Source organism: Wyeomyia smithii, chromosome 3 (assembly GCF_029784165.1).
Source record: "Wyeomyia smithii strain HCP4-BCI-WySm-NY-G18 chromosome 3, ASM2978416v1, whole genome shotgun sequence".
Taxonomy (NCBI): domain Eukaryota; kingdom Metazoa; phylum Arthropoda; class Insecta; order Diptera; family Culicidae; genus Wyeomyia; species Wyeomyia smithii.
Genome location: NC_073696.1, coordinates 263807519 through 263825867, shown reverse-complemented (window position 1 = coordinate 263825867; position 18349 = coordinate 263807519). Strand labels below are relative to the sequence as shown.

The 18349-nt window shown below is 38.1% G+C and overlaps 1 protein-coding gene across 1 annotated transcript in view; it reads left to right on the top strand.

The window, feature by feature from the left end:
- Positions 1-2133: 2133 nt before the first annotated feature.
- Positions 2134-18349, top strand: part of LOC129731085 (chitin synthase chs-2-like) — a 54161-nt gene continuing 37945 nt past the window's right edge. The window contains exons 1-3 of the mRNA XM_055690835.1: positions 2134-2497; positions 4764-4999; positions 5070-5564. Coding sequence (XP_055546810.1) covers positions 2418-2497; positions 4764-4999; positions 5070-5564 — 811 coding nt within the window. The 5' untranslated portion in view covers positions 2134-2417. The remainder of the gene's footprint in view (positions 2498-4763; positions 5000-5069; positions 5565-18349) is intronic.

Sequence of the window (18349 nt, the reverse complement as noted above, 5' to 3'; positions counted from 1 at the left end):
AATTCTGTACGTGTCGGTGGAAGGGTATATGAATTAGGTTCGTTGTACAGATAAAATGCGTTGTTTATTTTTGAACTCTACACTCATGTCCATTTTAAATTTTCTGTTAATATACATTTTTGTTTATAAACTGTAATTCTTTCTCGTTATTTTTTCCACGAACTCTCTTTGCCGCTTGGTGATCGGAGAGTGAGCCATCTTTCACAAGACAAATAAATATTGTTTAATTTCTACTAAATCGTACTCAATTTAGGTCTGTATAGAAGCTTGCATTTTTGCGTATTGAAGAAAATTGACTGTATCAGAACGAATGGTATTCATCAATATCGAAGAGAGTATAAAACAAATAATCAAAATACAGACCCTATTCGATTTTGCCAAACACGACACGGCAGAATTTTTCTGTTGTCAAGATTGAACCTTGCCAAAAATGAACGGTTCTCTTTTCATGACTTTTTTGATAGATACTTCTACCAATGAACTAGTTTTAGTTCCAAGTCGTTTGAGGTGTCGCTTTATGAATTAAGGCTGACGACCTAGATACTTGATATTACTACCCGAGTAATTAGAGGCTTAGTACTGCTTAGATCATGATCATTATATTACCGGCACATGTTGCGGTCATATTCCAGGAACCGTTTTACCGATTCCGGTCATCCGCTTCGGCAACATAAAGAGCCAAAATACCCTTCTTTTGGAGGATGTTGAGCTTGAATTGGTTGAAATAATCAAGAAAACTAAGAAATGTGATTTGACATAATCGCTCGTTTTTGGCACATGTGTGCCAAAATCGAACCGTGCCAAAATTTAAACGAGCTCAAATCAAACAGAGCCTCAAAGGGAAGTATAAAACTATCATAGTCCTACGTCAACTATGCGGTCGTGTCTTGGATACCACCCTCCTACTGTTTTTATCCATGTGCTATAGTAAGTCGTTCCTGATGCTGGTAACAAAATTTTTTGTAGAACAACACAAACTTAAACAAAGTTATGCTCTATAAAAAATAGCTTGCAAATTACCAAAGCGTTAGACTGTACAGTAACCTGGGGAGAGTATAATTAGTTCCTTTATTAAAAGTAAAATACGCAACTTCGGAAAAAACATCGCTTAATTTGAAATAAATCATGCAAAAACAAATTCTTTCGCTATGCAGGAAGTGTCTGTGCATGTGTATATGTGTGTGTATGGGTATATGTATGCGTGTACGAGTGTATGTATGCGTGTATGTGTGTGTATGTATGTGTATGTGTGCATTTGTGTGTATGTGTGTATATGTGTGTATGAATGTGTGTATGTGTGTGTTGTATCTTGATTCATTCACAAATGTTTCCCATGACATAAATCGCGTAACTTCAAGAAAATCGCGTAAAAAAAGATCGCGTAATTCCGAGAAAATCGCGTAAAAAAATCGTGAAAAATAAAATCACGTAAAAAAAGTCGCGTAAAAACAGAATTCATTGTATTTCTCTTTGTTTTTGCTAGAAAAAGGGGAGATAATTTTTATAAAGAGAAATAATATTCAGTACCTATCTGAATAAGTAAATTTTATTACCTTCTATGCAATCTACTTCTGTGAAGTCAAATAATGTCTACCATTAACTATATATTTTTTAAATATTGTGGTTTGATAATTGTCGCATCGCATCGCTTATGAATTGCGCAAAAAGCAGCTCAACGAATCAGGTAAATTATTTCGATAAAATTTCGTTGTATTTACGTACAAGATTTCACTGGTACGCTTAGTACTTTTACTCTTAGTCACAATAATACAATTTTAATACCTGAAGATAGCACTTAGCCTTCTAGTGCTGGCAAACATGTCGTTGAACAGCTCACTCCATAACGCACTAGGCTAGGCGAGAAGATGTCAGCGCTTGCGATTCCCGCCCCGTTGATAAGAGACCCATTTAGCGTGAAAAGCGACCGGTTTGATGATTCCCCGGACATATGTTTTCAATATCAATGCCGGTGCCGGTGTGAGTTCCAACCTTTGAAGAGGAGGCGATAAACGATGTCAACGACGACGTAACGCTGGTAGGCTGTTCAAATACAGCAGAACATCGAGAAAGTACGACGATGTCGCAGCTAATTGAATTCCGATACCGGGATAGACGTTAGTCTTGGTCGAGTACCTTCGATTGGCGGTTCATTCGTAGCGTAGTTCTTCGCCGGTAGCGCGCCGTAAAACTGAACGGAAAGTGTAGCAAATTTCTTGTGAAAATATTTGCGTTTCTCTGTCGAGCAGGGGTGCGCAAAGTTGGCTCGATAATGCCTTGATTTTCGTCTGACTGCAAAGTAAAGTGATTCGCTACCTGCTGTCGCGACGAGAAGTGATCGACGCGATTTAATTTTATACCAGAAGTCGCTGGAAATTTAATCATTCGGGAGGGGAAAAACCCTCCGGTAGAAGACAACGATGAAAAGCAACGGAAATAACATGCATTACTTCACCGAGTCGTCCGACGACGACGACGAGGAAACGATGATGATCAAAAAGTACGTTTTTAAATGGTAATAGAACACTACCGGCGGCGCTGAGATATCGCTATCGTCTATTTATTCACAATTGATATTTCCCATCGTCATTGGAAAACCGAACAATTTCATTCACACCAAGCGAAACCCATCACACCATCCCGGCCCCGGCCGGAGACGGATCAAACAAAGGGAAAGGAAAGCCAGCATCGGCTGGCACACTTCGGAAAGACTTGATGGAAATTGACCCAATTGAATATTCAATCAAGAAAATGAATTTTTTTTCTCAATATTCTGTAACATCTAAAATATAGATTCCGGCAGGTTTCACCTCAAGTCCCTGGCAACGCTTGCGATGTCTTGACAAGTGGAGCAAATAGGGTCGCATCTGGGGGCGATGTTGTAACATGAAAAATTAAAATCAAATCCTTGATAGCCAATGTAAGCCGACTGAATAAATCAGTCACTTTATGCGACATCCATTTTACCCCACTTAACTCTCCGCTCTAGCACCAATGAAGGTGCAGCCGGAGCATCACTTGATATTTATTCAGATTTATGAAAATTCGATCCCTGATGGAGAAAAAAAACTCGCCTTCAATTATCTCCATCAAGCTGCCATTTTCTATTTGCTCTACCACGACGAAACCCGATGATTCCGTACAATTTAAAGTTATCTTTGCATTCAGAAGGGAATTTACCTTCACGCTACGGTGTAATCCTTCCTCCCCCCAGCCCAAGCACCACAACATTCGAGTGGAAGGAAGTAATCGATGCCAACGTTCAAGTGCTTTCGCAAATATGATTCCGTTATCAGTTCAGGTCGAAGAAGATGGACACGATTTGAACGCCTTCGGCAAACATTGGTTTGCTTTCACGTTCAAATTACTTGTTTGCATTGTTTGGTTTCTTCCACCCACAAAAAATAAGCACAACGTTTCGATCAGCTGGTGCTAATGCGAACGATAATTAGCTAGAACGCTATTGAGTTTCAGCCGATTCAATTGCAAAACAGAACGCAATTCCGAGAACCCCAATCCACCCGATTAATTTGCTCTAGCTTTACCATTCACTGTTTACGTTGCTTTACATTATTTATGACGATCAAAGTGTTGTGGACTGGCGACCGGAATTTGCCGCGCAAATCCACAGTCCCCGTTCCCGGATTCGCAAAGGAGACCCGAGAGTCTGATTATTCAATCAATTACACTCGAATATCGGATGGCCCGAAGTGAAACGATGTGATTGTGATGTAATGTTCATCGAAGGACCTGTCTGATGCTCGTTCCGAATGGCACTCTGGTGGCGTCGATTGCGAACACAAGCCGTAAAACATTTGCATACATTAGGAGGCAAACACCGAGCTTTCGATCGGGCATCAGACAGGAAATGTGTGTGCTGCGGCGGTGCGGGCCATTTCTGTGACATTCGACGAGCATCAAACATAATAGCTCCTTTATTGTCCTTGGCCAAAGTTACCGCCGGCAGAGCGCACGCAAGCAGAGAGGATATCCCCGTCGGGAGCAAATCCAGCATCGAATTTGGAAAAACAGTCGACTCGAGTCTGGTAGGCTTTTACGTCAGATCACGGTGTGGATATGGGACGCACAATTTATCACGCGTCATGTTGAAAAGGGAAAAGAAATCGCAATGATGTGAGACAAAATGTGTATGAGAGATAGTAAAAAGTCATTGTTTTCTTAGATTTTGATGAAAATCAGCGCAAATGCAGTGAACGAAGGTTATCAGTTTGAGTGTGATCTATACAATCAGTGCACAAAAGTTTTGTTCTGATTCTTATTTTTCCTTCAGAGTGAGAAAGTTAAAACTTCCCTCGTACGGATTCAATAGTTTTATTGTTAAGCAGATTTAAATCAAATCAGCAGCTCTATAAGCTTGTTATTGCTGGCCCACTAACGATAAATCAATAGGCTCAAAGCCCCTGCAGATAGTAGAAGCATTATTCCTTACGCCATTCAACAAAACTGGGTGGATTACCTTCTCCCAGAGCTGCCTAATGACTAATTATTGCCACTTGCGTATGTGCAGCTCCCACTGCTGACAAAACGTTTCCTTGGCACCAGACGTTGCGTGGCAAATCAGACCTGCCTAGAACTAGAGTCGTGACCTTTTCGGCGAGCTCGTATATTAACCTAGTTCGACTGCGTTTCGATATTCCAGCTTGTAAACCGATCAAATTTATTGCCCTCCCGCACGTAAACTTTAATTAAATTGTGTTTGATATTTTGATTAATGCCATTTGTATTCGTTGTTTGTCCGCTTGCAGAGTTCAACAGGATAATAAACTATGGGACTCCTTCCAGGATCCGCCGGTGCCGCAAAGCTCCGGTTCGTCCGCAAACCAGGACTATCTTTCGGTGTGCATCAAGTGCCTAAAGGTGTTTACCTATGTGTTTGTGTTTCTGGTTACCATAGCTGCTGCCTGTTTCTCGAAAATGTCCTTCCTGCTAATGACATCCAATATCAAAGAAGACACCAAGAATCGATACTGCGACGTGAGGCGTAAGCTGCGGCCGGTCCCCCAGCAACCGAGACTGGATTTAATTGATGTTTGTTCTCGCTTTTCCAACAGAACCGGACAAACAGTTCGAAGCGTTTATCCCAACCGAGCAACGGATTGCCTGGATGTGGGCCATCATATTTTCTTTCGCTGTCCCGGAGCTGGGAACGTTGATACGAGCGTCTCGAATTTGCTTCTTCAAAAACATCGGCCGCCCAACCTGGGGCCAACTGGTGGCTGTAGCCCTGATGGAGGCATTCCACGTGATCGGATTGGCCATGTTGGCCTTTCTCATTTTTCCCAATCTGGATGCCCTGAAGGCGGTGATGCTAACCAACTGCGTCTGTTTGGTTCCGGCCGTTCTCGGGCTGCTGTCCCGGTCGCCCGCCGAGTCGAAGCTACCCTTCAAGTACGCGGTCGACGTGATGGCAATCAGCGCCCAGGTGACGGGCTTTGTCGTATGGCCCATGTTGCACAACACCTTGGAGCTGTGGTTCATTCCGGTGGCGGTTTTCCTAGTGTCGTGCCACTGGTGGGAAAATTACCTCTCACTGAAGAGCTACTTTCGTGAGTAAATTTTAATCTAATCATTATTCGTGATTTTGTTTTTAATTTTTTGAACCCGACTCTGCATAGATGAACGATTTTGCCTTTCCCTAGCGCTTCTTCTTTATTAGTCTAATCCTTGATTTAACCTCTATCAGTCACTATTATGATGTCGCATTTGGTATGCAAGGCACGTTTTCGAGATCCCTCTATGACCTTTAGAGCGCTTTTCAAACCACGTGGTCAATCAGTGGGGAACAGGGGATGAGTGTTAGGTAATGGATATAAAACGTGTTAGTTTTCAAACTCACGTACTATCGTTATTATATATCATTGAATATCATTCTATTGTGATTCAAACTATTAGCTTTCTATTAAAAATCATATTCAATTCATTGTGAAAAATGTTATTAATGGGTTAAGTTAGAGCAAAGTTTCGTTACTCTAAATGGTTGCAGCTCAATCAGACGCAATAAAACTTTGATATTCATAGAATAGTAAACTTCAACCTCATTTCTGTCGAAACGATAAAAATATTCGGTATGACTTAACGCCGACCAAATATTCAGAAGATTGATATATCTTTCTCTCGTTAAATCTAACGATATATAATCTCGTGTGTATGTGAAAACACCGTAAATTGCTCCAGTCTCGGTCCAACCCATTCAAACGCGATTAGTAAAACTCACTGAAAGTTCACTCTGCTCACCATACTGTAATCTTTAAATGTTCACCTCAAATTTTTAAAAAACAAGCTTTAATTAGTAGAAATATAAGAGATAAATTTTCACAAATCCTTAACTGTTTTCACTGCATTAGTCTCTGATAATACGGAAAAATCATACTGAAAATGTTGAATTATTCCGACATAATTGATGTAAGTCGACAGCACTGCACACTAGGTTATCAATTTTGCACGTAAACAACTACAGCGGATGCCTAGCTAACCTACTACGACGGTTCGCGACTACGTTCATTCTTCAAAGTGTGATTCATTCGTGATTAACAATGTGATGACCGTCGTGAGATGAATAATTGAGCAGTGATTTAAGTTTTGAGATAAATATGGAAGCGTTGTGAAAAACGGTTTGTTTTACAAAATTCAGAATGAATCTAGCAAAGTTTACTGAATTTCCAATGCGAGCGATTCCATAAGAGCACGTAAGCGTAATTTGTTTATTTGTTCAATGATTTCGTGAAAATTTGGTGTTTAATTCGTGCATTTTTCGTGAAGGCTTAATGAGATGAATAATGGAACAAATACTCAACCTTGCACTTCGTCACGTTGGTGATTTTATTGTAGCGTCATATACTTTTAGCTATGTGAAAATTTTAGATTTTGTGCCGAATAATCGTCTTTTTTGGGAAGTTCTCACTTTTCTCATTTCAAACAAAGAAAACGGCGACTAAAGCGCATTGAGAGATCAACTACTAAAACGACGTAGTATGTTTTCATGATTTTCACCCCCTTTGTCGTAGCATTTGGGTCCAAAATCTCAACTCTCTTTGAAAAAAAAAACCTAGTATTACATTTACCCCCTTTCCTCCGTTTCAAGATAAATGTATCAGATTACAAACTGTATAACATATCAAAACCGTTTTATTTTTACAAAAAAAATCAATTTATTCATCACTTCATGCACTTTGTGACATTGGATTAATGTCTTCTGCTTTGAAAGATTTGCTTTTGACAAAGAGAAGAGAACTTTTTTTTAACTCCGTATAATTTCTGGCGAATTAACAAAAAATAAATCGCTGTTAACAAAAAATAAATGTGCTGTGATTGGTTCCATAACTTTGAAGACTGTAATATGATTTTGACGACTGACCTCTTGAGCCCAAGAACTTTCGAAAATGCGGAATTGGAGGAATTCTCGCGTAACTTTTCAAAAAGGCTTTAGTAACAATCAGATGTTCTTTCCTCTCTCGCTCTAATTCGTTAATTACAGCCTCATTATTATTTTTTCACGATTCCTCGCCACAAATCGAATGAATATAATACTGCCTAGCTCACTATACAAAGTGTGTTATGAAAAATGTACAAATAACTTAGTTATTAATATAAGAGACAGTAAACAAAGGGAGTCTCTCAATGTTACTTAGGTCCTTTTGAAAAGTTCCGCGTGAATCGCTCGATTAAGATTCATGCCAAACGCAGAAACAGCTTGCTTCGGTTTTGAGAAATACCCGCCAAGCCATTTCCAAGCGATTGTATGCTGTGGGAATGATTCAAAAACAAGGAACTTGGGTTACTACGATTTGAAACCATGGGAGGCTGAGCGTCGTTGTCTCGCCTGTGAACAACTGGTCTAACGACAAGAAAGGAAATGTTTTCTTCATCGCATTATGACGGATAATGGAAAATGAGTTCGTTACGGTGTTATTGATTATGAGCTATTGAAACCGAACAAAACCATCACTGAGGGACGGTATCGGCTTTAATTCATGCAATTAAGCAGAGCATGGCGCCACAAAAGACAATCAGCAAGAATGCCCCCCCCCCCTGGGCATTGCAGAACCCAGTGCCCTTCAGGCATACAAGATAAAAAAGCCGAGCACGGCATGAAAAACTTTTCTACTACATGACAACGCTAGACCTCATACTGCAAAATCGTTAACTTACACAGAAACGCTCAAAAAAGAAGTCCTTACTCAATCTTCATATTTCTCAGATAATGCGCCGTTTGATTATCACTTATTCCGTTCGATAGCACACGGTCTGGCTGATCTGCAGTTTTTCTGTGGTTTTTCAACGCACATCCGGGCTGGCAGGGAGCACCAAAATTCACAGGAACGGTTAAAAAGCTATAATCTATCAATTTTTTCCAGTTTAGGCACTAAGGCAAAACCAAAACAAGATTACTAAGCATTTAGTGAAAAAGAATTTGCGGAAAAAAATGTCACTGTCACATCTATAATGAGAACCAAAAATTAAAATCATCATAGGAAAAATAAAGAAAACAGATATTTTTTCAATTCGTTCTAGTTTTTAGTGTGCACCAAAATCGTTTTTTACACGGTGGATATGGTTCGCGTGAAAATAAACCGCGTAAATCCCGGAATCCGCCAAAAAATAGCCGCGTGAAAAAACCGCTCAAAAAGCGACCACACTGTATTCTACTTGATACATTACGCGACGCGACTGATTGTCTGATAAGTCCTGTGAAACCTATACGGATCAGAAAAGTTAAGATGTTTGTGACGAGCATAATCGGCGAAGCATGTACAGAAGCTGTTTGTTTCTATCGCGTGCAAAAAATATGCAAAAACAGCCATATGAGTTTTACTTTAAATGAGCTGATATCGAACAGCGATACCTCGCAGTATCGATACTTTTATCATTGATTATATCAAAGTATCAGCGCTTTCTTTCGATACCAGTATCGATTCTAAGTATCGATGCTCAATGATATCGCAACGTCCTAACTTATGATCATTCTCTGAGGCTTTTTATATCTTTAACTTCAGTGCGTCTTGAACTGTCCTACAGATCAGACGTTTTTTCGGTTGCTTGTGGAATGGTCTTTGACTGCCTATAGCTTCAAAGTTTGTGTTTTGTCAGTGTGTCTTTTAAAGACTACCTGAAAGTTATTTCCCATCAGTCTTTCTCAAGACTACCTACTTTTGAATTTAACATTTGTTTTAACTTTTTTCGTATCACCTGGAATGGCTGGACGGAAAAAGAAACCTCGCATTGCTGCGGGGAGGAAAAGAGAGGCATCTCTTTCTGACACTTCGAGTGTCTGTAGTGACAATCCTTTTGATATTTTGCCTGAGCAAGAAGCTGGTGAAATGGAAGTTACCAATAATGAAACTATACAAAATATAAAATCTTTAAAAAAGGAGAAAGTTCCACCTATTGTGGTAACTATTTCTTCTGAATTTAATATATTCAAAAAGGAACTTTCAACGTTTGTTTCTGACGTTAAAGCTACCTATCAAATTGGCCGTAGATGTGAATGCCGCTTATTAGCCGACTCAGTAAAGGGTCGTGATCGTCTTGTTCAGTATTTAACTGACAAGATGTACAAATTTTTTACATATGACACCAAGAACGCCAAGCCGTTCAAGGTTGTTTTGAAAGGTCTCACCAACGATCAAACCGTTGATGAGATCAAACTTACTTTAACAGAATTACTTGGCATAGCCCCTACCCAAGTAATTCTAATGAAACAAAAATCACGAGGCGAAAACAGTCAGAGAACTGGAATTTCCCTTGTTAATTATTTAATTCATTTTAACCGCAATGAGGTTAACAATTCAAAATTTTTTGAAAAAGCACATGCTTTGTATAATGTTCGTGTAAAGTGGGAAACTTATAGGAAGTATGGCGGAGGTGAAAAGCATATCACCCAATGCCGTACTTGCCAACGTTATGGCCATGGTTCCAAATTCTGTAACATGGACCAAAAATGTCTTAATTGTGGAGACTCTTCTCACAAAAAGGACACATGTCCTGTGAAAGAGAGTAAAAATTTTCGCTGTGCGAATTGTAACGGCAACCATATGTCAAATTTTTATCAATGCCCAGTCCGTTTAGCAATTGTTAAGGCAAGGCAAGGTAAACAAAATTCAATTTCTCAATTAAAACCAACTTCAAAACAAAATTCTCCAAGCGTACCAGTGACGCATAGTTTACCTACTCCTTTGCATACCCGTTTAACTTATGCACAGGTTACAGGTAGTTCGAACATTATACCGCCTAGTGTTGGTAGTTCGAAAATGACCGTTAATATGGGTAAGCAAAACACGCTAGAAAATAATTGTACACCTATCACTCCAGCTAATATTGCTACCGAAAATATTTTTTCTAATGTCAATTACGGCAGGTAAACTTTCTTTTTTGCAACAGGCAATGTTCGATCTTATGAACGCCATGTTGCAGGCAAAATCAATGTTTGAAGCCATTCAAATAGGCACAAATTTTACTATTAAAATTGTTTCTAATTTAAAATTTAGCAATGATTTTAAATAAAACAATTAAAATATTAAATTGGAATGCTCGCTCATTGAAGGCCAATGAGAATGAGCTTTTTAATTTTTTAACAGTAAATAATGTGCATATTGCAATTATTACTGAAACATTTTTGAAACCTAACATAAAATTAAAATATGATCCCAATTACGTGGTTCATAGATATGATAGGATTCAGGGTTCCGGCGGTGGAGTTGCAATTGTTATTCATCGCCGAATCAAACATCGTGCTCTTCCCCATCTTGAGACGAAAGTTATTGAAACTTTGGGAATTGAAGTTCAAACTGAACTTGGGATTTTATTTATTGCCGCAGCATATTTACCATTTCAATGCACACGCGAGCTCAAAAATTTTTTTTTAAAGGTGATTTACAAAAACTCACCAGAAATCGTTCGAAATTTTTCATAATCGGCGATTTTAACGCTAAACATCGTTCATGGAATAATTCTCAAAGTAATTCCAATGGCAAAATTTTATTCAATGATTGTTCTTCAGGATACTATTCTATTTTGTCTCCGAATAGTCCTACATGCTTTTCTTCTGTAAGAAACCCTTCAACAATTGATTTGGTGCTGACAGATCAAAGTCATGTATGTAGTGATTTGATCACATTTTATCACATGAATCAATTTTAAACCCTATGAGCTCTGTTTTTAATTATAACAAAGCTAATTGGGAAAGATACAAAAATTATACTGAGAGAAATTTCAATAATGAGCTTGATTTGCAAAACGAAGTGAATATTGATTCCGCTTTGGAAGCATTAAAATGTGCAATTGTTGATGCCAGGAATTATTCTGTTCCAAAGGCTCAAGTGAAATTTGATTCACCAATAATTGACGAAAATCTTCAACTTCTAATTCGTTTGAAAAATGTCCGCAGACGTCAATATCAACGTTCTCGTGACCCTGTTTTTAAAACTATTTATAAAGATTTACAGTAAGAGATTAAACATAGATTTACTCTTCTGAGAAATCAAAATTTTGAGACTAAAGTTGAAAAACTGAAACCATATTCAAAACCATTTTGGAAGCTGTCGAAGATTCTTAAGAAACCTTCAAAGCCTATTCCAGTTTTAAAAGATGGTGAACGTTTTCTTGTATCCAATGAACAAAAGGCTCAAAGACTTGCTCAGCAGTTTGAGAGTGTTCATAACTCAAATTTGAATTTTGTGAGTCCAATTGAAAATGAAGTCACACGTCAATTTGATTTAATTTCTTCCCAGAATTTTTTACCTGCAGAAATAATTGAAACTAACTTGAATGAGATTAAATCAATTATTAAAAATTTCAAAAATATGAAAGCACCTGGTGACGATGGAATCTTTAATATACTAATCAAACATCTCCCTGAGAGCACAATGGATTTTTTAGTGAAAATTTTCAATTGCTGCTTCAAAATTGCATATTTTCCCAAATTATGGAAAAATGCAAAAATTACTCCCATTTTAAAACCGGATAAGAACCCAGCTGAAGTTTCAAGTTATCGACCAATCAGTTTGCTTTCTTCAATAAGTAAACTGTTTGAGAGAATTATTCTTAACAGAATGATGTCACACATCAACGAAAATTCAATTTTTGCAAATGAACAGTTTGGATTTCGTCATGGGCATTCCACAACTCATCAATTGCTCAGAGTTACTAATATGATACGAGCTAACAAATCTGAAGGTTATTCTACTGGAGCTGCTCTTTTGGACATAGAAAAAGCATTCGACAGTGTTTGGCATAAAGGTTTGATTGCGAAATTGCAAACTTTTAATTTTCCAATTTTCCTAATCAAAATTTTAAAAAATTATCTTACTGATCGAACTCTGCAGGTTGTCTATCAGAATTCAAAATCTGATAGATTTCCTGTCAGAGCAGGTGTGCCTCAAGGTTCAGTCTTGGGTCCAGTCCTGTACAACATATTCACTTCAGATCTTCCTGATTTGCCTCCAGGATGCACAAAGTCATTGTTCTGCGATGACACAAGCATTTCCGTAAAAGGAAAAAGTCTTCGTGTCATATGCAGTCGATTGCAGAAAAGTTTAGATATTTTTTCTTCCTACTTGCAAAAGTGGAAAATCTCTCCCAATGCTTCTAAAACTCAAATGATAATTTTTCCGCATAAGCCTAGGGCTTCTTTCCTCAAGCCAAACAATAATCACGTTGTCAAGATGAATGGGGTTATTTTAAGTTGGTCCGACAAGGTTAAGTACTTGGGACTAATTTATGATAAAAAACTTATTTTCAAAGAGCACATTGAGAGTATACAAGCCAAGTGCATCAAATATACGAGATGTTTATATCCTCTCATTAACAGGAATTCTAAACTTTGTTTAAAGAACAAACGTTTGATTTACAAACAAATTTTTAGACCAGCAATGCTTTATGCTGTACCGATCTGGTCAAGTTGCTGTTCAACAAGGAAGAAAACGCTCCAATTTGAAGCGTCCTCCTTGGTTTGGTACACTCGAATTACATAGACTTACTGGTGTTGAACCATTAGAAGCTATGTCAAATAAAATTATTAACAATTTTCGACAAAAATCGTTGCAATCTTCAATTGCTACGATAAGCTCTCTTTATAGCCAATAAGTTAGCAATTAAGTTAGTTGTAAGTTTACTTCCCCTTTTCTGACAAGTAGGTTTAAATCCCTACGAATGATAAGTCCTAATTGCGAAAGCAAACAAATCCTAACAATTAAAATTACAAATTTCTAACAGTGTTGAGAAGTCACCATTTGTGATTGGACACACATACTCATTATTTACTAATATTTATCATAAATACTTAAGCTACTAACAAATCCCCCCTTAAAAAAAAAAAATATCTTTAACTTTCTCTGAAAATAATATGTCAATAAAACCAGTATTTGGAGAGTTAATGTAAAAAGTTCACGATTTTGAGATAAACTAAAAACTAAACACAAAAGTTCGAACTTGCTGCGTCACGTACTAAAATTTGTTTGCGAGTTTCGTACTAAAATTTGTTATCATTTTCTGAGGCTTTTCATATACTCAAGTCCTTCTGAAGATAATATGTCAATAAAACCAGTAGTTGGAGAGTAAATGTAAAAAGTTCTCGATTTTGAGCTCTCGTTCTAAAGTGCTTCGCGAGCTTTCGCACATTTCTGAGCTCAAGAAAGGTAACTCCGGCCTTTCAAAGCATTTTTTGTATTTCTTAGAGGATAATCTCTTTTTTTTGGTCACATTTTGTCTTTTCGCAGATCGGAAATTGAATTGGGATCAATCTCTTTTCTAGCGAATTGTCGTAATTCTGAGCCTAATTTGGGATCTGGTCCGTTAATGGCATTTTATTTGCCTCAGAAGCATATTTTCGCGATTCTGAAACCAATTCGGGATCATTTCTTTTCAGATCTTTTCTTCAGAAGCGTTTCTTTCTTTCGTTTCGGTAATTGAACTGGCGCCAGTTTCTGTTTTGGTATTTTCTGGACTTGAATATTTTGCAATTCTGGGTTGGGATTGGGATCATTCTGTTTTTTGGTCTTTTCTTGCGTCTAGAGACAGTTCGACAGTTTTGAGACTTTTTGGGAATCATGTTTTCGAGTCTTCTCTGGCTGTTGAGGAGTGTTTTTTTTTCACAAATTAGAAAACAATTTCGGATCATTTACTTATTTTGACTTTAGAAGCGTATTTGTCAAAATTTTCAGCCATCTATTAGCATTGAACATTTTTTCGGGTGTCCCATTTTGAGTTCAATTCAGGATCATTTTATTACATGGCTTTTAGAAGCGGTTTTGTCGCAATTTAAGACATCATTTGGGAGTTTTTTTTCTGGTCTCATTTTCTTGGTTTTTATGAGCTAATTTTCCTTTTCTTTTTGCCATTAGAAACTCAAAATGGAGTTTTGAAATTGTTTTTTATAGCAATTTTTAGCTTAATTTGAGATTTTTTTTTCCTTGAGAAACACTTTTCGTGATTCTGATGGGATTCTTTTTTTGTTTTCCTGAGCTTTCAAAGTGTTTTTCCACAATTCTGAGCACGACGATTTGTATTAAGGTCCTCTCTGGCCTTTAAAACCGTTTTTGCATGATTAGGAGCTCAATTTCAATGCTGGTTTTGAAAACCGATTTCTAGTGATGCTGAGCCTAACTTTGAATTATTTATATTTTGGTCTTTTCTGTCCAGTAGGATTGTTTTTTCGCCAACAAGAGCTTGATTTGCAATCATTTTCTTATTTAGACTTCCAGTCCAGTTCAGTTCACTAGTTTTTAATAACAAATTTTTAAATTGGAGTAAGAACAGTTACAGTTACAGTTATGTAAGAAAGCACAAGCGATTTTCAACAAACAATTACACGAGAAAAATAATTTCAAATACTTCAGAATTTTGAAAGTTTGTATATTATAATATCCCTTTTTTAATTGGTCACTAGTTGATCATTGTGACCTCTTCATACAAAGTTTCATCGTGTTCAGTAGGTAATGAACCGTTCTCTTCATTAGAGGGTAATGAGATGCACAGATCTCTAGTTTAAAAGAAATTATTGTGTGAAAATGAGTGATTCAGATTCGTAGGTGTTAAAATTGATATTAGTGAACACGTGCGTGAAATCATTCATCTACCCTGTTTGATGTCTGTGTTAGAGAAATAAGCCAATCGTATGAAAAATGTATGTTAGTATTTGACCATGAAGCTATCTAACGGCATGTCAATTATTGGATTCAGAACAGTTTCTTTCATATTCCTAACCCAGAACATTAAATATTCATTTCGGTGTTCTCATACAAGAATCAGGGTGGGGAAGACAAACTTTTAAATTTAATTTGAAGTTTTGTCACTGCAATTTGTTACCGAATGTTGTGAATTTTATTCTAGGTATACTTCTGTACTTATACAGTACATCTCAAGAATCGAAGTCGAACCACCTTTGAGTTCAGACGCGCTTGTGTAGCGCTCCCGTTAATATTTGTATTCTTTCAACTTTGTTTCAAACAATTCTATTGACCCGCGCGCGCTCTTGTGTCAGCAATTTTAAGTATATTTTCAACACCGCTTAGTAATCGAATGCAAATTCTTCCTACACCGTACCGGCGCGTAACGTAAATATAAAATGCATTGCTGTGTAAAAACATGCAGTATCGGCGACGATCGCTTCCTATGGAAGTGTGAATTTTACACCATATTTTCACGCGGCATGTATTGGAGTTCAACGGCACCAGGAGAATTATGTCACGCGCTTCATGATACCACTGTGCGAGGAGTGCCAGCATCATCTGAAAGCTGGAATTGATACTAGTAAGGTGCTAAACGATCAAAAGGAGCTGACAATCTCAATCAAAGCCCAAACCGAAGCCAACTCTCAGATTGCTGCTGAACTCAAAAAGCTCAATGCAATGGATAAGCTGTTTGGTTATATGGAGCTCCAGCTGATGGAATCCGTGTCAGCGATAAACCAGAACACAGCAACAAAAGTCGATAGCGCTGTGTCCGCATTATCGCTTGACATGGAAACCAGCAAAACCGCGAAGAATTCGGAGCTCATTGAAATTAAAAACCACATCACGAAGCTCCTTGATGTATCAATGTAAGCTACAAAGGACCGAATTGAAGGATATGTAACAGATCTCACAACAGACCTCGTTGCAGATCTCAAGAGAATTAGTGATAATTTAGAAAACCTAGGTAGCCTCACGAAGGACATGAAAGAGCACTGTAACGAAAACAGTTCTGTTCAATCCCGCTCCACAAAGGAGGCTCAGGATAAAGTTAGCGGTGATGTTTTAATTGAAGTAAAATCACTCAGCAATGCGATTTGTAGTCTCCTAGCTAGCTAGCTCCAGAGTCTCCTCCTAGCTTGATGGAAGAGTTACTTGATCAATCAGCAAAATTAACAGAAGGTTGGCGAATACTCGGATCAAAAAAAGTGTGGCGTGCTGACTGGACAGATAACGACAAACGTAAGTTGCGCCGCGTTCAGCAGCAAAAGGTTAAAGATAAAGCCATAAAGCAAAGAAAAGCCCATAAAAAGTATTGGAATCTGAATAACAAATCCAACATTACACGTAACCGCACAAGTATTTTTTTTTCTCTGTATGCCTGAAGGGCACTGGGTACTGAAATGCCACTGCGACATTCTTGCTGATTGTCTTTTGTGGCGGGCCCCGATTGCTGTGCACAGGTTACGGATTGTTCGTACTCATTGATCCAAGTATGATGACAGTTCTACAAGGTATGCTACATTTTTGTCTATCCACGCACACAAACAAATCTCGTTATGAAAAATTTCGCGTTTTGTATGGAATTCAGAACATTTTTGGAAATTTCTCGTTTTATGTTGTTTTATATCTGATTTTTTTGGTTGGAGAGTGAATCTCCAGTTGAAACACACTAGAAATTTATACTAATTTAGATTTAGTGTGAAAAATTGCCAATATGTCGAAATAAAATATATAAAAATGCTATATTTCTAATAGTTGGAGCATAATTATAGTCATTGTCATAGCTCATGACTTTTGTTACTGTATGAAACATAAGCGACTCTAATTAGAAGCGCTATTAGAGTACAAGCAAAAAACGAAAAGTGCAAAAAGGTTACCGGCAAATTGATGAAAAACCGCATATTTTACCTAAACCGCAGCATGTTTATGTATTCCCCACAAATAAAACATGTTTCAACATCATTTCTATAACTTTTCAGGAAAGTATGTGTTATAAGTTTAGTTTAAAATACAAAATCATTTCAAATTTCATACAAAATTGGAAAAAGTTCATAACGATCACTAATACTAATGCATCGACGTGAATAGCATACCTTGTAGAACTGTCATCTATACTTGGCTCATTGATGGAGTAGAACTGTTTTGTTGTAAACCTGTACCCCCATTAGGTACAACATAGTTGATGAAACTAATGACCTGCTTGGGATTGGAGCTCCATGCTTGGTATGGAGTTAAAAGGTAACTTGCTAAGAAGTTGTACCTAGAGGAAGCAAGAGCTTCGCAAGAGCAAAGCAAATGCTCTGAACTCTCTGGTTCAGATTTGCAGAATCGGCAGGTTTCGTTCAACACTACGCCGATTTTCTTTAAATGATAAAAAGCGGGACAGTGTCCGGTGAGGAGTCCCGCGATTATCCGTAGGTCACTACGATTTAGACTAAGTAGCTTTCTGGCGGTTCCAGGGTTCGGATAGATAAACTGTTTGCCTTGTCTACAACCCTGTGCCTGTTGCCATTGGGATATTATTTCTAGCCTTTCCCAAGTTAATAGTTCGCTTTTGATAGCGGAAATGGACGTACCCAGAAACGGCTCGGGACCAATAAACCGCTGAGCTGATCCCTGTCTTGCTAGGCAGTCAGCGTGTTCATTACCCTCGACTCCGCAGTGTCCGGGCACCCAAAACAGAAAATCTGAATTCTGTCGGGAAAGTTCCCGTAGAGTTTCAATGCATTCCCAAACAAGTTTGGAAGCGCATTTAACGGACTTAAGTGCTAGTAGTGCTGCTTGACTGTCCGAGAATATACCGATTTTCGCATGTCTGTAGTTGCGTTGCAGATATATTTTTGCGCAGATATATATGGCATATACCTCTGCTTGAAAAACGGTGGGCCATTTTCCCAGGGAAAACGTTTCCCTGATACCGGGTCCGTATATACCAGATCCCGTTAGGGATCCCATTTTCGAGCCGTCCGTATAAAAATTGACGATGCTAGGTGGAAGATTAGGCCCTCCATTGTTCCACATAGAGCGGTTTGTTTCAATCACTCTATATGAAATATCCATGTTGGTCCTAACGTCCATCCAGTCGGAGACTGTGGTTAATAGCGGAGTTAGTTTGAACTCCCTAAGTATGCGAAGGTGGCCGATTTGGTCCCCTTCAAGTATGG